This window comes from Watersipora subatra, chromosome 7, assembly GCF_963576615.1.
Source record: "Watersipora subatra chromosome 7, tzWatSuba1.1, whole genome shotgun sequence".
NCBI lineage: Eukaryota > Metazoa > Bryozoa > Gymnolaemata > Cheilostomatida > Watersiporidae > Watersipora > Watersipora subatra.
Genome location: NC_088714.1, coordinates 14,815,788 through 14,843,188, shown reverse-complemented (window position 1 = coordinate 14,843,188; position 27,401 = coordinate 14,815,788). Strand labels below are relative to the sequence as shown.

Sequence of the window (27,401 nt, the reverse complement as noted above, 5' to 3'; positions counted from 1 at the left end):
TCGGCATCGAGCGTATTAAAAGGGACTAAAAATTGTTTTAGAATTTTCTGCCTCATGGTAAGTTATTACACGCATAATTCAAACAAGGTATTTAGGAGATTCTGAGCAAGAACCACTACATTTATAATGCAGAGTTTTTTGAGTGCCACAAAAAATGTTAATAAGGAGTTTTTGCAACTGAGCAAGAGATAATTAAACTAATTACACTAATTAAAAATCATTAATTGGTCTTACTGTTTACAAACAATAGCAATTATTAGTTTTTTGTTTTTAAATTGTTTTAAATCCAATATAGCTGGCTCACGATAATGGTACTTTATAGAGGCATATCATGAACTCATTCCTTTTTAAATTTAATGTAGTGAACTTTTGGCTTTATCAAAAAACAAGACCATGTCCAAACTTTATCCTGTGGGACAACTCCAAATCGGAAGTTTTGTAGTACGCTGGCTAATTTGGGATCTGTTTAAAAGATGCTGATAGGCCGTTGCTAATATTTTGAGCGCATCTATATATATGGCATCACAGTAATACATTTAAGGGAACTGTCAGAGGTGTGCAGCTTGTAGCAAGAGCCCAATAACTTCGTTGTCAAGCTTCCTGTTTCAGATGACTTACCTATGCAGTCTCTAACAGGCTCAAAACCTATGCTGGAATTAGTGCACAGCGAGCTCGCTGTGTTGTACAAAATGTCTATTCCAAACTGGAAGAAGAGAGATGAAGGATCGTCGCATGTGTAGTTGCATCGACGTCCGCCGTCAGGAAGACTTTCACAGACCCTGCTGGCGTCTGCTGGGGCTGGAGCAAACTCTTCAGCACACAAATCAGCTAAAATAAAAAGGTAAGAAAAATGAAGAGACTTCCTTCGAAGAATATTCAAAGTGCTTTTCTTTATGACTTTTTGACAACTCAAATTGTCACCTAAGCTCCAAAGTAATGACTTAGGTAGCTGAGCATTTACCCTTGCTATAACAGATATACTGTTTTAGTATTATTTTTGAAGCGCATTACGGATGCGAATGCTAAAGACATAAAAATCTTACCACTGACGCTAGAGCTACCACTACATTTATTATTTTAGTTACAATTATAATCATACTAGCTGTGCTACCCGGCGTTGATCAGGTAATAAAAAAGTCTTTGGACAGAAAATTGATTTGTATTTAACATAATATAACAACATTTGCCATTCTCACTTTCAAACTACATATCATGAGAGAAGTGTTTTGTGTAGTTGAAATAAATTAAGAGAAAAATAAAGACAGCTGTAAAGGTTTTAAAACTCTGTCAAACATCTGTAACTTTCAAGCTGTTAGCCAGGCACATTGCCAATGGAAATTTTTAGGAAGCTTCTTAATAAGATAGGCTTCTAATGACGGTAAGCCATGACTTTGCGTCTGAATTGTTGTCCAGCTTCAACTATTCTAATAATTGCTATAGCCGGACAATCAATCTTATAAATACACATACGGACATACTTTGATAAATATATATATATAGATTATTATTACATACTAATAATAATATAACTTACGAGGTATTTTGTTGAATTTGAGTTTGAATATAATCTTTACTATAATAAGAGCCGTGTCGGTCAGTTTGAAGCCAGGTTGAAGGTTAGAAAAAATAATGCATCACACGGAAGCCAAACTCAGATATTCGGCTTTGCAGTCAGGCACGCTACTAGCTGTCTTAATCGACCACCTTGCTACGGATTAATTGTATAGATACTTATTACTCGTAACACCCTCTCACGGAGCACGAGACTGGCAGCTTACTACACTGGCGGCGTACAACACTGGCAGAATACTACACTGGCGGCGTATTACACTGGCAGCGTACTACACTGGCGGCGTACTACACTGGCGGCGTACTACACTGGCAGCGTACTACACTGGCGGCGTACTACACTGGCATTTATGAATAATAAATACAGTTATGTTACTTTACATAAATGCATTCAATGATAAAGGGAAATATCCTAAAATTGAATTCATCATACAGTAAATTTGCCAAAAATAGTTTGTTATTTCCCAATAATGCAGAAGCATCAAGATTCTAAACGCTGACTACAAACACCCTGTAATTTTATGTAGGCTGCTGTATTTCAGTGATCAGGTGATTTTATAAGAGGAAATACGGCTTTGATTTGCTTGATTGTCTTGATTGTCGTTCTTCTGATTAAAAAAATATTACAGTTTTATATTGACATCACTAAAATAGTTTGTTAATCTTTTAACAATCATGATGAGAAAATGAAACAACTGGTCTATTTGTTGTAAAACACAATATTATGGTCTTCCATTGATGTTTGATTTGGAAATGTTGTGGCTATTTTGCTGTTTTGACAGCATCTATTAAATAATATGAATAACAATAATATTACCTTTAAATGAAGTATTATAATAAACTTTTTACTCAGAAAATGTTTATGCATTTGAGTAAATGTTTTACTGGGAGAGATCTCTTTAGTGTAAAGCATTTGAAAAACAACAAGGTGAGTATCAGTGCACTTCTTTATTGCGTTACTACGGCATTTTTAAATGGCTTCTTCCTACAAGCGTTCTAAGGGTTAACATCAATGGTTTCAAGGTCAAAATATTGTTGTTAAACAGCGCATCAGTCATTTTGAAAACTTTTCAATAAATCTGAGACAAAAGCCTCAGCTCCACACACTCACGTTTAGGAATAATGGCGACACTACAGTGTGCTGAGACGGTGTGATTCATTCGATTCATTCCCATGGCTACGTCTCCAACGAAAAAAGATCTGTAAACCGTCACCATGGCATTCTGGTTAATTTTGGACTTCATGGTCTCTGGGCTGATGAGTGTGCTGGTGGGACCGAACTCCACTTTTACCTCTTCGTAGCCATCTGTATTGTTATCCCAGCTAACAACTGAAAGAATCATCTCCTCCGTTACTGTCCTCTGCAAAAAAGCATCAGTGATTGTGACAATTCTATAGACATAAAGGATATCTTAGGCTTATTGTAACATGTCAATTAATTTATGGCTTTATGTTTCTCTTTCTTTTGAATATATAACTGACAGAAAGTTCTTAATAACATTATCGAGCCGTCTTTAAAAAGATCTCAAAAAATAGGCTAATACCGCAACAGGCAAAAGGTCATGACCTTTTCCATGAGCCAGTATGGCGGTTCATTTCATTAAAAATCTATATGTATCTGCTATGTCTGTATATAGGTTGGTAGTAGCATAGTGTCCTTAAAATGCAAGTTCAATTGTAGAAAACTGCTTTAGACTGAGACTATGCAATTTTGTTTTTAAGACTATTTCAGATCAACTCTAAGGCTCTATTTAAAGAACTTGCTGATGCTGCAACATGCCACTACAAATAGCTCATCTAGCAGCTCAAATTTGGTTTAAAATCTTTAGAAAAGAAATATAACATAATAAAAACAGTATACAGTGATATTTACCTGCAAGTAACAACAATGCGGCATCAAATTGTTTCTTGCATTTTAAAAGTCCAATTGCAGAGGTTTAGCGTTGAGCATGCTACCCGCTTTTGCAACTTTCTTTTTTAATAACCTAAACTCTAAAGTATTTAGCAAACTGGCTGTAAAAAAACATCCATTCTGTATTATTTATTGCAAGCTACTGGTCAACAAATACAAGTATAAATTCTCCTAATTTATGTTGTAACTTACTATCAAATGCTTAATAAAAAGTTACCGTATTATGATTTATCAAAGTAAATAAAATTTCTTTAATACGTACAATAAAGTCTGTTTGAGTTAGTGACCATTCATATAAATATTGACAGCTATCACATTTGACGTTATTTTAGATTATTGATTACCCACACGTTCTTGATTACATTAGGTTACCAACAATTACAAACAAGCTAAACAAACAGTAAAAACCCTGATGATTAATCCAGTAATTTCATGGAGTGCTCAGTAATATGTCATCATTGAACCTCATTACATGTTGATAATCACAAACAATGACCCCTTACCTCAAGGTGAGTTTCATTGATCTCGACGATCAGGTTTTCACAGCTTAATACAGGTGTAACCACATCTGCAAACAGTTTAACCATCATAACCATACTGAAAGAAACGATTATATTGCCAGTAAAAGTCACTCCTAGTCATAGTTTTTACTCAAAAGCAAACTGTCTACAGAAAGAAATGATTCTATGATAATTAACTCTGGGAAGGTCTGACTAGTAACAATAGATTAACATTTAGAATGTAGAAGAAATATGACTAGCTGACATGTTGGTCAAGCCTGGAAAATATTCTAATCTTGTCATCTTCGTACATGATAATCTTACATGATAGATTCCTGTATGATCTATACTACTATTTTCCACACCCCTGTTTACCACACCCATCTGTACCACACCTCTATTTATCACCCCCATTTATATCGCACCCCTGTTTACTACAGCCATCTATTATACCACACCCCTGTTTACCACACCCATTTATGCCCCATAAATGGGTGTGGTAAACAGGGGTCATGCCATCTGTCATGCCCTCATATGGCAACTCCAACAATACGCATCTTAGACATAACAACAAGAATTATCTCCCATGTATCCTTCACACTGCAGTCAACATACAGAACCATCAAGCCATTGTTGGCAGCCAGACTTACCGATTGCATAGAAATTGATCTGACAGGCAGGTGACTTATGGCCTTCAAAATCGGTAGCAGTGAACTCGACAGAAAACTCCTCTTCATAGAAGATATGGTCTAGCGAGAAAAGCGAGGGGCTGATGTCTATCGACTGGATGCCTGTCAGACAGAGTGAACAACTATAGAGGAGAATTCATTATTCGAGAAAAACATTTTTTCACAAACTGAGGACATGTGTGTGTGTAACCCATCCTAAATTTTATTAAACGTTCTGTAAAATTATATAAACTGTTAGTTATATAATTATAATTTATAATGTTATAAACTTTATAATGCATTATAGAACTGTTAGTTTAATAAAATACAACTTCTACATTTGTTAGTGTTATTTTTAGGAGCCTTATAATAGGAAAAACCGCTTTTTCTCACTGGCCAGGATTAAGCCAATCCTAGCCCAATCAACATCAAAGGAGATAATAACCAAACAAAAATATTACGACAATTGGTGATTTGTGGCAACAGATATAGACTGGCATGAAGCAGCAATAGCAGACGCTTCTTTAGTTTAGTTTTGATAATAAGATTAGAATAAATTGGGCTGGAGTAATAGACGCCTCCTAGTGACATGAGGGAGAAGATAACACAGTAATATGAACAGACTATTACAAAGACATCAAACAGAGCATCTATCAATAAGGTCTCACAACTTGCAGTTTGCCTTAGTAAATGAATGTATGCAGAATATAGCAGTTATAAGTTATAAAACAATAGATGTATTACAGAAAATTATGGAACAATAGATGTATCACAAAAAATTATGGAGCAACAGTGTATCTCATAAAGTTATGGAACAATAGATGTATCTCATAAAAATATAGAACAATAGATGTAACTCAGAAAGTTATGGAACAATAGATGTTTCTCAGAAAATTATGGAACAATAGACGTATCACAGAAAATTATGGAACAATAGATGTAACTGAGAAAACTATGAAACAATAGCTGTATATCAGATAGCCATGAAACAGTAAGCATGTCTCAAAAAGTTATGGAATAATAGATGCATCTTAAGTAACCTTAGTTTTGATCTTATAAAAGCCAGGGAACAGTTGCATACATGTACCAACCTCCATTATCCATAAACACTGGAGATGGATAGCCCAAGAACTCTCCTTGTTCAAAGGGAGCTCCCCTGTATGTCGTATACTTGAAAACTTCTATACTGCTAGGGCAGTACTCTATAGAAGGAGCCTGCATATCTGCAAGCAAGTTAGTTAGACAGTGACAGCTGATGCTGACCTCGGATAACAGCAATTAGCTGCCATACTTTATGCTTATTTTAGCAGCAGCTCCATCCTAGTATGTCATGAGTAATGGCTTTAAAACTGAGTGTCAGAGATTGCTAGTAAGGTATTCATGAACTTTTAATTTATAGCTGAATATCTCCATAAGCATTTCATAAATATTCAATAGATTAAAATATATAGACTTGAAAATTATGAAAATCTCATTAGCACATATTTGTTTTTTAATGTTATATATCAATCGATACTAAATTTAAATATTGAAAGTATCTCCATAACTTCGTCTTAGCATCCGGAGGGGCGATGACTGATTTCAAATATTTGTGAAATGGACTGCCTCTAGGTTCTTGAGATTTTCTTATGCATTTTATTAGTTACAAAAACGACATGATACATTTGTGGTGATTTAAGGAATATTTTGCCTAAATTTTAATATACAAAGTAAACATGGAGTAATATGTAATACTATAATAAAACAAATAAAAAAGTTAATAAAACCAGTACAAATACTGTAAACTAAATATTCAGATCGCAGATTTGATAAGCATTTAAAAATATTTTTACGATGGCATGCTAACGACCCCCTACATTACGTTGTGCTGTACAGATTGTAAAACAAGCTGAAATGCTATTAGCAATCTATCTCAACGATTCACTTTTGTATTGAAATTTTTTTTTATTATAATGTTTAGTGAACAAACAATGTCTTTTTTCCAACTCAGCAGGTACGTCGTTGGATTTGACATCAACATTATCAGCAAAATCAACATTATCAGCTCTTATTTTATTTACACGTAAAAATGATTTTATTGCTTAAAATCATAGGTTCTGGTTCCTACAGCGGTTAACTGCAGCTTTTTTTATAGTTTTTTTTGGTGAAAAGATTATCAAATCCATTAGTTTTATTAGCAAATGTAAAGAAAAAATTGCATATTCAACAGAAATATGCATAAACATATGTATTAAGCATGTGACAAAACCAAACAAATGTAAAGATGGTTTATTACAAAGTTGGTTTTTGTAGACCATGGAGAGATATTTACAACAATAGCTGAGAGTTTGCGGCTAAGAATATGCTTATAGGAGGGTGGCGCCACCTACCTATGCATTCGAAATCTTCGACTGAAGGACTAAATGATATTCCATCGCAATAAGTGCTGTTGACTGGGCTGCCGTTGCTGTAGAGCTCATAGCCTTCTTTTATGCACTTATAGTATACTCGACCTCCGAGCTTGAGGTTGGCAAGAGAGAATGTTACGTTTGGCAGCATGTCTTCTGTTGAGTAGCGTTGAGTACCAACTACCATGCCTGGATCACTGCATGTTGTGCCTGTGTAATAGATGATTAACTTAAAAGAAAATTATATTTTTTCCATAGTAGTTGATAAGTTATGCTACTATTAGTAACCCTTTAAATTACATAGGTACACTAAGAACAATCGTACAGTTTTAAGTCTAATTGAAAAAAGGTCAATTGTGTAGGTGTTTTCATCCAAACTATTCCATTAAAGTTATATAGCAAATTATGAATATTTCATACTTTGTTAAATAGTAATATTATATTATTTATGCAAAATAATAATACAACAGAGTGTAACCTATTGTAATGTATAAAATAGTAATATATTACATAATTGTTGCTTTAGTATAGTATATTGCCTATTTGCTTATGTTGATCAAATCTTCATTAAAGGTAACGAAGGTGTTAAAAGGTAACGAAGTTCATACCTTTTAACACTGCTGTTCACTAAAGAGTCTTGTGCAAGATTCTAGCAACTCATGTTACTAAAGAATATTTAAGCCATAGATTTAGAGGTTGGGCAACTCCCTCCCTTACCTTCACAGTACACATCTGAATAGTTCCATTTGCCATTCTCCATACAGACGACAGTTATTGGTTCAAGATATGGAAGTGGTTGAGAGCCGTCAGCGCAAGTAAACTCAAAGCTGCATCCAAGTGTGGTGCAGTCTATTGACAAGTTGGCACTGCCTAGCGTCTGCTGTGGCTGCGGCATTCCACAGTCGACAACTGAAAATGGAGGCAAATACACAGGGTTAGTCATACTTTTTAACAAGCACACTGGTGTTAGGTTTTGTACAGCTAGTCTCTCGCAGTCTATAATTGTGCCATTGCTATGGCAATATCGATATGTGTCTTTCTGAACAAAATTTCTATACTTATTCGAAGCTTTTGAAAGTTGTCCCACAGTACCAGGAACTCTTAAAAACAGTTCCACAACATACAAGGAGCTTTTGAGAGAAGTTCTACAACACCAGGAGTTTAGAAGAAGCCGAACTTTTAATCTTTTTGCAAATTGTTCAAGTCGGATTTTTAGATTTTTTTTGGAGTTGTACTGAGCCGTATTTTCTTCTTTAAGCTTTTAGTCATAGTTTAGCAATTTACTCTTAAAATTTTTTGCTTATATATATAGTCTTTGTATATTTTTACAAAATATTTATTTAAACCATGGGAAACTTTCATGGAAATTCTCCGATTATAGAAAAAATTAAAAAACTAAATATTGGACAATGTGACTCTTTGTGAATCCTCAAATATTTGGATGTTTTTACGTTGAGTCATCAAAATTGTGCTAAACCATCAGATGCATCAAACCTCCTATTAAAACACTAAGTTAAGGATTGTTTGGGTAGAATCTTTTCCAACAGCTATCGCTAGACAAGTGACAAGGAAGGAACAACTCGGATATATCAGAACATTACAAAAAGCTTTAAAAAGTTAATGAGTTTTTATCGTTGCGCATTAATAAGTATTATAATCAAATCTAGCACAAGCAATCCAAAAATCTAAAGATTTTCATGCTTTCAGGGATTCCCAATGTTCAAACGTAAGATGACAACTCCAAATTTTGGCTATTTAAATTAGGCCTTAAAAACCTACAATTAAGAAATTAGTGACACTAGCATCAATCAATGTATTCAAACTTACATTCTATGAACACATAGATATTAAATTGAATAGTATGTCACCACCTGATACTAGGTAGATTCAGTGAGTAATCTGTGAGTATTCAACAGCGCAAATACTATTCGTCTTACAAAAAACCTCGCCCTGTTTCAAAAAGGGAGGACCATGACTGTCCAACAAAACTGCATTTCTTTAAGAAATTATTATTGTCAATATGCATGAGAAAGTTGTATGCATATTTTTGATTGGCGATAGGTGTACCAGGCGCTTGCTATTGATTTGCTATTGATTTATTATTGATTTGAGATTGATTTGTTATTAATTTGCTCATGAACTGTTAGTGACTTTCTGTTGATTTGTTTTTGATTTGGGCTTTAAATGTTTTAATATTCAGACAATTTTATTTTGCTCACCTTGACAAACAGTATCTGGGTAGAGAGAGTAAGTTCCAGTTTCAATATCTAGATCACAGGTGGAGACAATTTGATAAGAAAAAGGCACGCTACAGTTCTGAATATACGGAGTGGTATATTTGATGCCTTGCACCGGTATGACTGCACCATTACAGCTGACCTCTGAAAAGTATAAAAATATCACTTGCAGTTTATGTCATCCAAATTATAAAGAGATGTATAAGATACTTAGCAGAGGCTGTCACAACAGCTATCAGTCACAAAAATTACAAATCATATCTCTCAGGCTTCATCAAGCTAAAGGCATAGTAACTGACCTTTAGTGCACATGAGATCCGCCAAAGATTCATTTTTGTCATTGAACCAGCCAAGGCTCATGTTGTACATAGAGCAATAAAAGGTTTTCCTCTGGTCTCCGTCAGGAAAAGTGTAACCTATCTTGCACAAGACCTCCACACTGTCTTCATAGTAGAATGGATAAGTTGTGTCGTTGTACTGGCCCAGGATTTCTGTGTTCTCATTGAATTTCATAACGAGGTTCTCGAGGGGGCACTGTGGCACTAATAAAAACATTGGCAGTAGTCTTTAGTATAATACAAAGGCAATCCACTTTTGGCTCATCAGCTTAAATAACTGGAGCGCTTTAGTTCAAATTTTCTCAAAACCAATTAAATGACTCTTACATTTGGCTATGAGAAGTAGTCTAAGTCAAATGCCTCACTGGTTAAGGTTAGACCACTACAAACCCTTCTTTAATAGCATTGGGTCTTTTGTTTAGAAGTTAGTGCTTTATCAATAATGATACAGACAGTGCACAGTTAAAAGGTGCCTTGGAGTTGCCTACACATGGGGTATATATATGGGGTATTTGTAGGGGATGTGCAGGAAGTAATGTAGGAGGTATGTGTAGAAGAGGTATGTGTGGGGGGTGTGTGTAGGGTGTATGTGTTGGGGATATGTATAGGGGTTATGTGTAGGGGTATGTGTAGGGGGTATGTGTAGGGGGTATGTATAGGGGTATGTATGGGTATGTGTAGGGGTATGTGTAGGGAGTATGTGTAGGGTGTATGTGTGGTGGGTATGTGTAGAGGTATGTGTAGGGGGTATGTATAGGGGTTATGTGTAGGGAGTATGTGTAGGGTGTATGTGTATGTGGTATATGTAGGGGGTATGTGTAGGGGGTATGTGTAGGGGGTATGTATAGGGGTTATGTGTAGGGAGTATGTGTAGAGATTATGTGTAGGGTGTATGTGTATGTGGTATGTGTAGGGTATGTGTAGGGGGTGTGTGTAGGGAGTATATGTAGGGGTATGTATAGGGGTATATGTAGAGGGTATGTGTAGGGGTATGTGTAGGGGTTATGTGTAGGGAGTATGTGTAGGGAGTATGTGTATGTGGTATATGTAGGGAGTATGTGTATGTGATATGTGTAGGGGGTGTGTGTAGAGGGTATGTGTAGTTGGTATGCAAAGGAGTATGTGTAAGGGGTGTGTGTAGGGGGTATGTGTAGGAGTATGTGTAGGGGGTATGTGTAGGGGGTATGTGTATGTGGTATGTGTAGGGTATGTGTAGGGGGTATGTGTAGGAGTATATGTAGGGAGTATGTGTAGGTGGTATGTGTAGGGGGTATGTGTAGGGGTATGTGTAGGGGGTATGTGTAGGAAGTATGTGTATGTGGTATGTGTAGGGTATGTGTAGGGGGTATGTGTATGTGGTATGTGTAGGGGGTATGTGTAGGGGGTATGTGTAGGAGTATGTGTAGGGGGTATGTGTAGGGGGTATGTGTATGTGGTATGTGTAGGGGGTATGTGTAGGGGTATGTGTAGGGGGTATGTGTAGGGGGTATGTGTATGTGTTATGTGTAGGGTATGTGTATGTGTATGTGGTATGTGTAGGGTATGTGTAGGGGGTATGTGTAGTGGGTATGTGAAGGAGTATGTGTAGGGTGTGTGTAGGGGGTGTGTGTAGGGATGTGTGTAGGGGGTATGTGTAGGGAGTATATGTAGGAGGAATGTGTAGAGGGTAAGTGTAGAGGTATGTGTAGGGGTGTGTGAAGGAGGTATGTGTAGGAGGGTATACTAACTACTCAAGTATCACTGACACATTTGGTGAATACTAAAACAGTGTTATTGGATTCATTCTCTGGCAATCTTCTAATTGATAAAGTAATAACTTCCAGCACACGGGTTCAACCAGGTCTAAATGAACTTACAAAGAATGTTAGAAGATTTTATCAAAAACTATCACTAATTTTCTATCATTTGCAGTTGTTTTTGATGTTTGAGAAGATCTGACTGCCAAGATGTTTCAAGATTAAAATTGAAAAAACTTGAAAAAGTCGAAAAAAGCGAAAGTGTGATTGTGATGTCTATAGTTGCAAAGATGCTAGAGATGCGTACCGCTAAAACTTGCACACAATAACCGATATCAATAAGAAAAGAGACAGGCAGCCGTGCAACTAATGATGTCATTTTCGCACCTATTTTTATGCGATCAAGTTTTGTCGATTTTAATCTTGAAACATTCTGGCAATCAGATCATCTCAAACGTTAAAAATAATTGCAAATAATAGAGAAATGCTGATAATTTCTGATAACATCTTCTAAAATTTTGTACAAGTTCATATTTAACGTTTGTTCAACGCTGACTCCCAGACAGTAAAGGTAGGGCCACACGTATCGTGTAATTTCAACTAATCTGGGAAATTCCATTCGTACGAAATTTCTGACCTGCCACACGGAGTTTCCTCACCACGGATTCGTACGAAACTAACTTTCAACTAGCCAATCAGAACGCGGTGATAAATTGAAGCCGATTCCGTTTCAATCCTTTGCTTCAGTACAAACAGAAAAATCAAAGAAAACGACCTTCAACATTCAACTAACCTTTTCAACCGACCAATCAAACAACGATTCGTAGGAATTTCTGATGTTTCGTCCAATTCAGGATTCGTTCATCGTGCGCAACCAACGATGGACGAATTCGTCCAAATGTCAATTCGTACGAATCGTTTCGTCCAAATTTCGCCGATTTCGTGAGAATTTTGTCTCGTGTGGCCCTACCTTAACAGATCATTTTCACACGTACTCAGAGGTTTCTGAGCAGAGAACTCCAAAGCACCCAAGGACAATATGTAGCCAATAGAAATGCCCTAACGAGGTAAAGGAAAGTATTATAGTAAATACTGTACAGCGAATAATGACCTCAAGTGACCTCAAATGACCTTAAATACTCTACTCACAAACGCATGACTCATTGATTCTCAGCTGTCTGTCATAGGTATCAGCCGGATGCTGCACATAGCCATTAGAACCTGGGCTATCGTAGAGAACATAAGGGGCATTGCAAGAGCACACATACCACTGAGGTAGAGCAACGCTCTCACACTCATGATCACAAGCTCCTGAGTTGAATGTGCATCCTGGAATCACTAAAATCAAAATATACTATTTCACTTGCAAAATTAAAATTTCTATTAATATGGAATGTGCTGAGGCCATGTGATGGTATCTCAATATAAAGTTAAATTTTCCATTTTGAAACAAGAGAAGACTTTGCAGCCTAAAAGCTGACTGCTGAAAATATTTAAGCTATTCAAAAACGGATTCGATCTTTCGGTAAATCTGAGTTCATTCAGTTATTTATTTGTATCATATGCGTGTGAGAGATGAGCCAAGCTCGCAGGACGCATACAGCAACAACTTGTCAAAATAATTCAAGAAATTGGTTCAAATTTACAAAACTTTTGTGAAACTGGTTGAAAAATGTTGTAACACCAATTTTAAGAGGACGCTGCTTAAAAAAGTCGCTTATTCTCAAGGCTTGAAACCATTTTTGATATCAACGTAATGCAGCCCTCCTTTAGCAGGAAATGCATTTAGAAGAGAGTGACAACAACTTGATAATATACTTACATGAACAGTTGTGGCCATCAGCGGAGAGTTCATATTCAAGGCCACAGCTGCAATAGTAGCTGCCAGGTGTATTTGTACAGTACTGCTCACACGGATCGCTGTTGCATTCATTTGTATCTGGTAAGGTAAGAAAGTGTGTGTGTGTGAAAATGATGACTATGATTTAGCAAGTGAAGTGAGCTACAAAGTTGAGTTGCAGGTGAATGTACATAAATTATATTTATTGAAATAGATGAATAGATGATCATTGTTACTTTAATGATAGGTATGTAAAAAGAATTACATTGCAATCTTCATAGAGAGATTCCTTTTAACCTGTAACCTTTAACCTTTTGCTTCGTATTATGTAAGAATTTCCATATAGCCTAGGACACTTTTATTTCGCTAGTATTTAGTTTTGTGAGTAGCACACAGAGTAGCACACAAATATAGTGATGTGAAAATAAATGCAGTGGAACAAACAGATTAGATTCTTCAGGTCCAGTTCACTGATAAGAAAAAAATTTCAATTTGGGACTAGTTTGTAATTGTGAACCGCAGGTAGAATTGTGTGAACAAGATCGATAATGCAATTTGAACGCTTGCTGCCATTTGTTTCTTGGACTATCAATCAACAAAGCTATTTAATTTCGCGTTTTCGCTCGTTTGTTATGATAATTTAGTTTCGCTCATGAAATTTTCGCGAGAGGATGACTCCGCGAAAACGCGAAAGTTAGATGAGGCGACGACATAAGTGTCCTAGGGTAATGTAAAGAGTCAAGTCGATGCAAGTTCTCATATCTGATATGAATAACAAGGGACGCCTAGTCCGCCTTAAAAATCAGTTTCTCTCTTGTTGTACTTGAAAAAGAAACCGACCCATACGAGTACATACATCAATGTTTTTAATGCATTAGTTACCCATCTAAGCCATTGGCACTCAAGAGCATGCTTTGGTTGAAATAAGTAATACTCACCAACGCATTTGGGTATTTCATTAAAAAGCCCTTTTCCTGTACACATAATCGTAGTGGTGTCATTCTGCGAGTCTTCAACAACGAAGCCGCTGCGACAGTGAACAAACAGCTGAAAACAAAATTATACAGTTTTATTAAATTGTGCAATTCTTACTCATGGTTGTGATTCAAAGTTATTATTATACACATTTATGGCTCAACTTGTTGGCCAGACTGCAAAATACATACAATCAGTGATAAACTTTTTGGTGCAGATGAAGAATCTATACAACTGCTACTATCCAAAAAAATAAAATCATATGAAAATATTAACCAGCCAGCAATCAGTTAAAAATGTAATGTATAATGCAAATGATATGGTTATATGTATATATGATATACTAAATTTTATATGTAAACATATTGCATACATTTTAAATGAATAATATAAAATGTATGTGATTAAGCGTGTACTTTCCCTGCAATTGATCCCCTTTTGACACGCAGCTTTGTACTGTTCATCGATTATATGCCATTTAGCAGACTGCACTGATTGTTATTGCCAAAACAAAATTGCAAAACTAAATAAAACTACGTATGATATTTACTATAATAAGAGCCGTGCCTGTCCATGTCTTTCCGCCAATCTGGCCAAAGCCATGGCTGAAGATTGAAAAAGCTTTACGGAATTTGGAAGTTCCAACTTTCATTATAGCAACCTAGTACACCCCCTTCCCCTCCAATCAACCACCTAATAGCATTGGAGGCTAATTGCAGATATAGATAGTGACTACACTTAACTATCTCTCATGGTTCACCAGACTGCCAGGGTACGAGTATGAATAACGCAGCAATACGTATTGGTCGTAAGTAAACCAAAAAAAGTTTAATATGTGAAAGGCTATTCTAAATCTGTAGGCAAATGTACTAAATCTAGTCTCTTAACACAAAAGAAGTCAACAGAAGGCAGACAACAAAACCTTGAAGTCAGTCACAATAGGAGGCTCCTGAGGAATATTTCTGAGGAGGCTCACGCTTCAGGCCTTAGATCAGGAGTGAGGAACCTGCGGCCCGCGGGCTGCATGTGGCCCGCGAGACGTTTTAATGTGGCCCTAGTTCATAAGTTGTAACCGATTAAATATTTTCTTGAGATGACCTTGCCAGCATTTGGCTTTCATATCAACGTCGCTCTCAGCCTTGTAATGGCATAATTTTCTATTGGCGACTTTACAAACGTTATAACTAACCTCGCCTTCTTGTTTTGCCAAGCTTCGCGTGCTAGACCAATGCTGTCTCACTGGCTGGGCACACACGGCATGCATGCTCATACACACCCACTGACATCACAATCGCATGGGCATCAGGCTAGTACTAGTAAATATGCAAACTACATTTAGTTACTAATTTTTAGTTGAAGTTGCCATTGAATTTGGAATTTGCAAAATGGCTTCGGCTAAAAGGAGAAAGATAGTTGAAGGTAGAATGTTCAACAAAGATTGGGAAAGCTCTTCATTCTTTGTTGAAATTAGTGTAAAGCCCGTCTCTCTTGTCTGTGGCAAACATGCAGCAGCAATGAGAAAGTCAAATCTGCAGCGCCATTTTGATTCCTGCCACGGTAATCTTAAAAAGTTGACAGGGCAGTGCTTTGAAAGGTATTGCAAGACCGATAATGATATTATTTAAGCGAGTTATGAAATTAGCTAACTAATTGCAAAAAGCTGAAACACCACATCGAAGGAAAATTCGTGAAAGAATTGATTGTTGTAGTATTGTTGTATTGTTGTTGTATTGTTGTCAATAAAAATCACTCGTGTATTTTGAGTGTTTTGTGCGTAATTTGAAAGTCAGGTTTATGTTACGGCCCGCCATTAATATAATGCAATTCATGCGGCCCGCAGTACCAAGTAGATTCCCCACTCTTGCCTTAGATAAACATTTCGTTGCGTAAATGCAGCGAGAGCTCACATCAAGGCCCCCATACTGATTACTGTGATGTTTAGCCTATTCTATAAGTAAGTAAAGGATGGAGACAACACAAGTTGATCTGTCAAATTCTTACCTCTTCTTCAAAGCGAACAAACAACAGGGCATGGAACTCGGGCACCAGAGTGAATTGCTGGAAAAAATACTTCAGTGACTCTACCAAAGAATCAACACCACCGCTAGCCACCAACTCGTCACGCGTACTTCTTGTCATAAGTCCTTCAACTACGGGCTGGTAGTAGCATAGCACCCCTAAAATGCAAGTTCAATTGTGTAAAACTGATTTATTATTTAACTGCAAGACTGAGATTATTTGAGAGCAGTTCTATCTAGGCTGTTGAAAGACAAGTTTTCAATTCTTACCTTATACTGCAGCCATCACAACAGAAAACATGTCTAGAGACATGATAGAAGCCCGAGGTTAGCTTATATTCTTTAGAAAAAATATAGCATAATAGAAACAGTATACAGTAATATCTGACCAATCGAGAGAAGTTACGTCTATTGATGACTTGCGTATGGCCTGATACCCTCAGGCTTTGCTGAACAGGTTCACCTTACTTTAGACAAATGTAGTGCAGGATTGATTGTGACTGGATGCCTTTCCTAACACCACTAATGGACCTTATGGGGCTCGAACCCCTGACTTACCGCTCACGAATCAGTGCCCTAACATTGAACCACGGCTACTCCCGTGCTTACCTCTGGTATATTAAACCAGATCAAAAGCAAAGCAATATTGAATAAGACTTATATAATAGAGTAACTGGGCTTTAAGATATACTAGTATTTCATAAACTGCCATATTTTTTCTGATTACGTTGTGACACAATAAATTTAGCATTACGCCAAAGGTCAAGGTCTGCTGATTATACAAGTACCAAGAGGGTAACAAAGTAAAGTAAAATAGTATAGATGTAACCATGGAAACAAGGCGCAGCAGGTGTAAACATAAATTGTTGTAAATGATGAAAATTATCTCATTCTAATTTTTGAAAACTTCAATTAGATTCTTGTCAGCTTGTGAAGCACAACTCTTGACAGCTGAGCTAAAGTGTTAAAGTAAACAACCAAATGAGCGGAAAAAATTAGGTTTTTATGAAATGCTACAAAAAGCATATCAAGGATTTTCTCATTTTCTAGGTTATCAGATGGCCAGACTCGAAGACAGGTTGTTGTCTAAATAATTTTTATTTGTTGGTTACTAATATTAAAAATATTTATGACACATCATTGAGACTGAGAACCTACTTTCACAGTATCCAAGTTCATCGGTCCACCCATCTCCCCCTTCACAAACTATAGATGTAACACCTTCTACATAGTATCCATCAGCGCATTGCAGTTCAACAACGGCTCCAAATCCGTATGTTGTGTCATTGATGGGGGCAGCGGTACCGTCCCTAAGCTTGTGGGAGGCAATACCATCAGTTGGCTGCGCCAGTGAGCATGTCAGATCTGCAAAGAAGTAAAAAATTTGCAATAGATTTCCACTAATGTTTTATGTAGATTCTAGTTTAGCGAAACTGCATATTGAAAATCTTAACAAATTCGAATAAATTACGATATCTTAATTTAATGTTTTTAAAGTTTTATAAATAATATAAGTTAACTTTTTTTATGTCATAAGCGTATGAATTATCTCACAAAAACAAATTGTTTTTCATAATATCATTGTGGAAATATAAAATGGGTCCCTTCTATGCAATGAATATTGCAGGTGATGTAATTTCCAACTTTATTTATCTGTTGGACATTCTCTGCCAAGTGTAGATCTTTTCTTAAAAGGCATTTTGTATGACTTTCTTAAAATCACTATCACTTCTAATGAATATAAATAATATATATAATATATATATATAATATAAATGCAAATTACTAGATGTAATTTTAAGTGATGTTGTCGTGTTCAATAAAACCAATAAATATGAGATTTACTTATATATTCTTCAAGAAACCTCTAGCAGTATCTTGAAGAATCTTAAGTAGTTGATTTACCTAAGGGAGCTAGCGCAATTATTCTTAGGTTCTAAAAAGATGGCTGGTTAGCTCTGTTGGTTTAAGCATCAGTTTAATAACTTCAGTGCCATAGGTTCAAACCCTATATTAGCCAAGATTTTTGTTGTCTTGTTAAAACCTCACCTTTAAGGTCAGTTTTAAGATGAAATCATCACCTTAAAATCATTTAAAGATGATGATTTCAAAATATCTTAAAGTATCAAAAACCACATGGAAATTTCTAGACAGTTAGTTTAATTCAAAGCTAGTTTCCATAGAGAACAAACAAACAGACAAATGAAAACAAATTATATATAGAGAAAAGAATATGGAAAGTTAAAACTAATCAAACTTTTGCATAGTACAACATAGCCTCAAAAAAAACTTTTTCTATTAGGTAGTAAAATGACCGATATCAAAAGCTTCCTTTTCCCTGACTAATAATATTTAAAAATCACAAGAACAAGAAGTCAGTCATATGTGGAAACCTCTTGTCTGTACGGCTAGACATCTCAAACAGTAATAACTATAATAGTAACATACTGCTACAGCTGGGTGGGTCAGACCACTGCTTGTTGGCCATGCAGGTGACAAGGTTAGTTCCTATGACTCTTCTACCATCAAAGCAGCTGTAAGTAGCGTTGTCTCCAAAAAGCACTCCGGTAGAGTTGGAGGCGTACCCATCCTCTATCATTGGTGGTGGACCACAGAAGATGGCTACAGTAGTAATGCATTTACTTGGTGCACACCTGTTTATAGTGGAGCCATAATAAAACTACTAGATGTGAATGATCTCTTCTACCTTAAAACAAGTCACTGACTGCTCCAAAATTTGTGATTGTCAAAAGAAGATAGAGAAAACCTGAGCTACGGAATGACATCACTCCGATGAAAATAGACGAAAGTCAAACAGCCGTGACTATTTTACGAATTAGCACCGATGCCAGAGCCCACTTTACCTGGGTAGCATGTAGTGCAACTTCATTTGTTAGCCTTTTGTTAGAAGCTCAAATTTTTAACAAAGAATCAAACAACAATTTGGTTAATTAAATAAAAATGGTTGCAAAACAGTTTAAATAGCTGCAGCATTGTAAACATATCCCGCAACATTTATTATGGTTTTTTCTGGAAAAATAGAATTCAGCATTTGCTGAAACCTAAACTGTTTTAAAATGTCTTAGTTTAAAGTTTCTTTCCATTTACTCCAATTAAAGCTTTTTATTGTTTAAACTTTTTATACGCTTTTAATTTGTCATAGATATACAAATAAGACTTCTCTGTTTATCACAAGACATGAGTTGACTTCTTCAACATAAATATGGTAGATTTCTTTGAGCTAATTTTCAAACATTTAAACTTACAGATTTAAACATTTTTAGCACTAGAACACAATGCCAAGGTCACACTGAAATGACAGCATAAGTAGCGTTATGTGAGAATACATGAACAGTTACAAGGATACAGATTGTATATATTTCTTCCAAAAGAACATTGTTCATAGGTTAAAGTCGGCCTGGAAAGATCGACGTTACAGTGCCAAAAAGAAGTGGTCGGATCATAAAGTAATAAATAAGGCAAAGAATTTGTAGACACGAGGCTGGGTCAACTATTGCTTTTAGTGACTTTGACACGCTGTTCTCGGCGTTGATAAACAAATAGAAAGAGGTACCATGAATGGTAATAAATAAGGCGTGTCATCATCAAAAAGATTGAACAATATCATAGGCCAACGATAAATTTATATTTTACAAAAATCGACATTTTTTGGAAGAAGAATCAAATTAGGTCATGAACATCGACTAAACGATACGATTGAGAAAGCAATCCTACCTTTTCCAATCTGTCTATACTAACATGTTTAACCCAAAGAAACAAGTGCATTACAGCGTGAAAAAGAATGTACACCCTTACGTTCACAATCTGGAATTCTTGGAACGCTCCATCGGCCACTCCACAAACATTGAATGGTTGAAGTCACTCCCTCCAAGCCATTGTCCTGAAACTCATAGCCTGAGGCACAAGAGATATCTACGACTTCATCATAGATGTAGGGCGACTCTTCTGATAGACCTGTTGCTTGTGTCAGCATTAGGTCAGGGCAATCTGTCAGCAAGAATCAGTATCAGTGAATTGAGACATTTTATAACAACACATTATTGATTATACCAATAGGAGTGGAGCTAGCTCACAACAAAAAAATATTGTAGCAAATAATACCAATGTTTTCCAGCCATAACTAGCTATATATAGTTGATGATACTATGAAGACTAGAAAACAGAAGAGCGATTAGCGAGTCGGGCGAGATGGACAGTGTAACTGTTGCTGAGGGTGTATAACACAGTCCTAGACTTTATTCAATTACTCAAGTTTGGAAACAGCATGAAACAAGGAGAACTGTATTGTCGTGAAGATGCTCATGGTTATCAAGCAGACAACTCCAAATATTATTGCATGAAAGCTGATTATATTATGTAACACAAACATGAAAGCTGTACACAATATAAACAAATGTTTCTGAGCTTTTTAATCATTGTTTTTTGTGAAATACCTAAATTAAATCAAACCGGTAAGTTAGGGTGGAATTTTACAGCGGATAGAATATAAAAGCAACCTTTTGTGAGCAGGTGGGCCGACTCGCTAAAGTAGAGAAAAAGGTCTCAGGAGATGTCAAGGTTAACCAAAATGAAAAAGCATGGTTTCATTAAGTGAATGTGGTCTCAGTGATGCACAGTTTGTCATCACATCTCTAATCTAAATGACTCTTGCTTTTAGCCTACACGAGCGAAACATGGTATCAGAGGTAGAGTGGTTGTAGGTAGATTCTGTCATAGTTGTGAGAACTTATCAAAACCAGAAATTTAATTGGCTAGAAATCTAGTAGCTGAAGTTGTGACACACTGTGATGTGCTACTTGAGAGAGAATTAATGTAAAACAGCAGTTAATATGTATAGTTGGCTATACTGAAGGGCAGAGCTTTGGATAACAATTAAACAGATTTCAATGTTTTCACGACGGATAATAAAAATGAAACAACGGCCGACGAAAAACATTTATAAACAAACAAATCCCAAAAAAAATTCAAATTTAGACTTGTTAACTTGAAATTGTTAGGATAAGCGTTCGCTATGATTGGTCCTTGCCCCAATTTATTGATTTACGGCTGTGAACTTGAACACGACTCGAACTAGAGGTATCTTGAAATTGGCTTGCTGACTATTTCAATTCAAACTAGCAGCACAGCTCCACAATGTGCCAGCTATGTACTCAGCGTCTACAAATGTTTAATACAGTCTACCAAAAGGATCTTTACCACAGAACTATCGTGGTTGCGCCTTCAAAAGCACTCGTGCTGCTCATTATTAGTTGTTTCTCCTGCAAAGTGTCTATCTTTAGCTGCTTTAACAATCTTCCACCTATTAGTATTTTAAAGTATCTAAAGTATTTTAAACACTTTATATAAACTTTATTATAAACACAGTCAAACTATTTATTTGATTTTAGTGGCTAACTGTTGCCATTTTTTTCTTATTTCTGATTATTGTGGTATGGCATAACTTGAAAAACAATTATATTTAATTGAAATTATCGCCAATAAAGTAATATTAATATATGCATATTTATTTTTATTATAAGATAAACCAGCGTTAAAAGCTGTGGTTTTTTGGTCACACTTAAATCATTTATAATAGATTCCACTAATTTTTACAGAAGAGCTTACTTTCTGGTTTCGTATAACAAGGAAAATTAGAGTTATATTTATATTAAATGTTTATCATTTATGGTGCTCCAAATTTTAGGATTATGCTAATTTTAACATCAGGGAAATTTTTAGAAGCAAAAAAAGATGAAAATACCTGGTATTGCAATATAATCAGATGAAAATACCTGGTATTGCAATATAATCAGATGAAAATACCTGGTATTGCAATATAATCAGATGAAAATACCTGGTATTGCAATATAATCAGATGAAAATACCTGGTATTGCAATATAATCAGATGAAAATACCTGGTATTGCAATATAATCAGATGAAAATACCTGGTATTGCAATATAATCAGATGAAAATACCTGGTATTGCAATATAATCAGATGAATAAGTTAAATATTCAAGGAAAACCTTGAGCTTCAACACTGGTGTCGCTAATAACCTGACAGTAATAATAATTATAACACTAGTTCTACAATGATATCAATGTGGGAGCTGCCTACAGCCAGCCCTAAAGGTTGTATGTGGTGAACATATGGTGCAGTATGAACAGATAAGTGTTAGGTATGGTGTAAGAAGATTTACAGTAAATTTTGTAGAATCTTCTTATCTGAACTCAACTCAAAAGTGAGTACTAATAAAAATTTCTTTGGCTGCTGGCAACATCCCTTTAAATTAAACTTTCTAATTGGCAGCTGTCATGTCAGGTACTGCAATTAAATAACTACATACTCACTTCTAGAAAAGTAGATCTTAAATCCTTCGATACCAACATTAGCGGTGACAGGATTTGTAACGAGGCGAATGATGATGGAACCGATGGCAGGATACTGTCCCGAGGGAGCAATTGTGCTGTACGATGTTATCTGTAGATCATCATTCAGCTCAACTCCAGGTGTGTCAATCTACAGCAGTTTGTGACTAACCATTACAGCAACCAATGTTTAGTAGCTGACGATAGTAAAAGTGTGTAGTTGGAGATAACAAGATATTCTAACTAAAGTGATTGAGTTTTTGTATCCTATTTCTATACACTGAAATTTGAATATTTACTTACTGCGATCATAGTGAGGACAATTATTTTAAGTTTAGAACAATGTACAGAGAGAAAGAAAGAGAAGGAAGAAAGAGAGAAAGAGAGGGAGAAAGAGAAAAAGAGTGGGAGACAAAAAAAAAGTAAGGTCACCGAAGGAGCGCAAATGGGCCCAATATTGTGTCCTTATATTTCCGGTGACGTTACTTTTTCTGTACTTTACTCTGAGAAACTAGAATAAATTTAAACAATAAAATATCTACTTTTATCAAACAACAGAGTAAATTATATTGTAGAGACCAGTGTTTGAATAATAGCAAACAGCTATATTTTGCAGAGCAAATGTAACTATGTGTTTTTTGCGCATGTGCAGTAGTTTAAGACGAAGTAAAGTGTAAAAAGATTTATATCACAGGAAGTATAAGATCGCTATATTTATTTTCCATAAAGTGATGACCACACGCAGCTCTTTGTGATCAGAGGTTGACAACAAAGAGTTTTGTGATGACAGAGATTTTATAATAAATCCTTTCTGATTCAATACTGAGAAAAAATTTACGTCGGACACTCTTTCAATATAGCAAAGTACTCATACTAAAAGTTAAAGGCCTCCATGTACCACACTGAAACATTCAGTAAAATAGAAACTTTCTGACCATCTTATTATCTCTATTTATTTATTCAGAATTTAAAACTTTTCTCTTTATCACCTGACTGACATACTCCGCCCCAATGCAAGTAGCTCCAGTTTTATTTGAGCCACAGAGATAAACTTATTCTTTAATCTAATACAGCAAACTTCAGAATAAGTTTGCTTCCTGAAATCATTAAACAGGTATCTACACATGTATCTACAGATATCTACACATGTATCTACAGATATCTACACATGTATCTACAGATATCTACACATGTATCTACAGATATCTACACATGTATCTACAGATATCTACACATGTATCTACAGATATCTACACATGTATCTACAGATATCTACACATGTATCTACAGATATCTACACATGTATCTCACCGTGAGCGAATCGTCAAGGTCTATACCAAACTGCTCATCAAACCAGAAAGTGAAGTTCCCATCATCTGGCATGCGGATTTCATAAGAGCAGTCATAGTTGAGCGGATAGGGAACTGCCACACCTGCCGAGTAATGCCAACAATCATATTAGCTGACATCAAACTTAAAAAACTTGGATTCTCTGCACATTTTATAGCTTTTAGGAACTGAGTGAGATGAGACATACAATTGAATGTTAGAGTTAGAGTCATTGAGAGACTTAGAGTTATTCTGTATAAGTCGCTTTCAACAGTATTTGGTAGATACAGCAATTACTCTCTCAAACAAACGGCTATACACGGCTGAATCCAATAGAAACAGTTTTAGTATTCACCAAGCACCGTTTGTCCCGAAGTTGTCAGATACTAATTGGGCTCTTCACTTCAATTAGCCAATCTATTGAGCACATGGAGCTTTCATCAATGAGTTTTAAGGTGTTTATTTTTTTACAATTGTGTTACTTAAGGAAAAAATAAAATTTAATTTGATTGTATAAAACCTATAAACATTAAATATTTACAACAATTTTGCACTACAATATTTAGTGGTAGTAAGAAGTCTGCTTTAACTCACTACCAATGAGGTCTACATAACTCGGTTAGCATATATCATTGTGTACACCAATCATCGCAAGAAACACTGCAATGCTTTTATAATCACTAGGGGCACACAATTGCTACACGAGTGTCTTTTGTGCTCCATACTCACACAGAACCTCCGCCAAAAAATTCCGAGGGTTCTTTTAAAATAGTGATGAGTATTCATTGATTTTATGAGCTCAGCTTAGAGACCTTGTTTACCTATTCGCTGTAGCCATGTTAAGAATTGTATAACTTTTGTGATTGCTAACTTAAGGAAGATTTTATCTTCCAGTAATCTCTCACATCAGGTTTTAGATTCTCCAGCACATGAAAAAACGTTGTCTTTGTAATAAGACAGTGTATTTTATCTTTTGCAGCAGCTAGGAATAGGCTTTAGACCATTTTCAGATTCCAGTTATGAAAATGGATAATGCGATCAACTCACCTTTGTTAGTTGTATTATATCCTGGAGAGGTGAGGTATCCAGCAAATGCGGAAAACACCTGCTTGCATTCTGCAAAAGTGAAACAACAGAAATGAAACGGAAGAAAAGCTTGTAGGACTCACATTATGAGGTCTTCAATTGATTAAATGTGGTTGTTTAATTCAGCATGAGTAACTTTTCTTAACAAAATCGAGAATCATTCATTTGGCTGCATCGGCTTACAAACATAGAACCTCGGATATATCTATAATTACTCATGTGGACACATCTAAAAGAATACATCTATGAATATATGCTAAGTATAATCAGAACTCTACATTGTATACGTATACAGCTGTATATTTAGATACATGCTTTATAGCTATACAGAAACATAGATGTGTCATTAAACACATCTATGAGTTGACACTTGCCCGTAGAAAGGCTGTGCATAAAGATGCAAACATATTGTTTATACATATACATATACATGAACAACATAGATGTACATGTATTTATTGATAAAACTGTCTACTTGTGTCAATAACTGTACAGTAAGATACATCTGTAGTTACCGATCTAGATTTACATCGAGCCTCGCATTTGAATATGCAGTATAGGCATATGCGGTAGGCTATATGAAAAGTTTTAGCTTTTTATTGTCACAAAGTAAAATGGGTGCGAGAAGCTGCTTTGTAAAGAACACCTGCGCTTATTATATAATATATATATACCGCAAAAGCAATTAGCCCCACCGAAGCACCTATGTTACCACTTGTCAAATACTACAGCTATATACATGTACATTCTTGTCTAAACTGCTGCCTAAGTTTATACCCACATAAGTGTGCAAAATAAGTTGTATCAGCTTGTTGGAAAAATAAAATTCTCATTGACAGCAATATTACTCATTGTGAATTTGGTTAATAGTCATAAATTATATATTAAATTAATTGAATGCCCAGCACTGCTCGAGTGACATAAGTATTTGCACTGAAAGTTTAAAATCCACATTTTGTCCTAATTTTAAATATGTAAACTACACAGCTATAAAATTATTTTAATGATTATCTAGGCCAAATTTTGAACCTTTCATCTTAAATGGTTGAAGTTGACAAACGGTGCAGATACGATTACATCACATACTTTATTACATGTATTTGCCTATTTCAAGCCATATACATGTACATGCATATGATTGTTGCCTGTACCTACACCTACACTGTCGCATAGTTTGTGGTTAGAGTACTGAAGACATCATTGCAGTTTTGATCTCTATGCATACATACATTACTAGTCAAAACCAAGGCAGCATACCAATCGCTGTGCTGATTATGAAGGAGAGTTTAAAACCTCTGCTCAGCCAGTGAGGTCCTGGACCAGTTCTGTATATGACAGAACACGTATGAGTTGTAGAGATGATTGAGGTAAAGTCCAAAACTTCTCCTCCTCTGAAAATCGTGAGGAGCACAGAATCTCCTCCATCAACTAGTCCCCAAATCTCAAGGACGCTGCCTATATCTAGTACCGTGCCTTCATCCAGCTGTAACATATGCCGTATCAATGGTAACAACAAGCTCAAGTGCTTCTGACATACTCGAGCGAGATGCAAGCTGAAATGTCTCACTATGGTCAATAGAACTACTTCTATTGCTACCTACAACTAGGTATGTTTTCAAGACTGAGCTCTCTGCCTAGTCTTTTAGTATGGCTGGTTAAACAGGGTTCCAGTAGTTGGAAAGGAGCAGTCTATGGCTCTCTGGTGTGCTGAGCAAAGGTTGTACTTAGGAACAAGAATGCAACTTAAAGTCTGTTATAGTATTATCGTTACGATATTTATTCATAATAGTATAAGTTGTGTTATAAATGTATTGTATTACAGTAAACCACTATGTATGAGTTATGCTTAACATATTTTAGGTAGATATATAGAACGATTAGCAATATGATTTTATACCGTTGACAAAAATACTCCAATATGGGTTATGAACTATTCTTCACTGTGCATACTAGCAAATTAAAATTTTTTTAAAGAAAATTTTGTTTCTCTAAAAAAAACTTCTGCAAACTTGATAATATATTTTCACATGTTGCACAGATGCACTTTTTGTTTCTAGATAGCCTGATTTATTACTTTTTAATACCTTTAATATTTTTAACACCACTAGCATCTAGTATTATCAATTTTTATGTATCGTACTCTATATCACAATGTATTTTAACATTTTTAAAATTGCCAAAAAAAACTTCCCCAACATACCACTAAAATGTTTTTCATAAACAATTTTTTTGTTATCAGAAATCAGTTAAAGTTTAAGATTATCAACCTCAAGGAGACAGTGACATCAGTAAGCAGAGTTACAATCAAGTTAATCAGATGAGGGAGCATCATAGGTTTTCAACTTACATCAAAGACGATCTGGGTGAAAAGGTCAGCCGTGAAGTACCAGGTAGCAGTGTAGCCAGGTAGTTCTCCGCTTAAGTCTGTGAATCCTG

At 35.7% G+C, this 27,401-nt stretch overlaps 1 protein-coding gene across 1 annotated transcript in view; it reads right to left on the bottom strand.

Moving 5' to 3' along the window:
* Positions 1-14,222, bottom strand: part of LOC137400451 (uncharacterized) — a 72,159-nt gene extending 57,937 nt beyond the window's left edge. The window contains exons 1-12 of the mRNA XM_068086777.1: positions 14,126-14,222; positions 13,170-13,286; positions 12,497-12,685; positions 9,573-9,815; positions 9,256-9,417; positions 7,754-7,945; positions 7,019-7,246; positions 5,741-5,872; positions 4,632-4,772; positions 3,985-4,049; positions 2,681-2,930; positions 619-828 (exon numbers count right to left, since the gene is read on the bottom strand). Coding sequence (XP_067942878.1) covers positions 619-828; positions 2,681-2,930; positions 3,985-4,049; positions 4,632-4,772; positions 5,741-5,872; positions 7,019-7,246; positions 7,754-7,945; positions 9,256-9,417; positions 9,573-9,815; positions 12,497-12,685; positions 13,170-13,286; positions 14,126-14,171 — 1,975 coding nt within the window. The 5' untranslated portion in view covers positions 14,172-14,222. The remainder of the gene's footprint in view (positions 1-618; positions 829-2,680; positions 2,931-3,984; positions 4,050-4,631; positions 4,773-5,740; positions 5,873-7,018; positions 7,247-7,753; positions 7,946-9,255; positions 9,418-9,572; positions 9,816-12,496; positions 12,686-13,169; positions 13,287-14,125) is intronic.
* Positions 14,223-27,401: the final 13,179 nt, after the last annotated feature.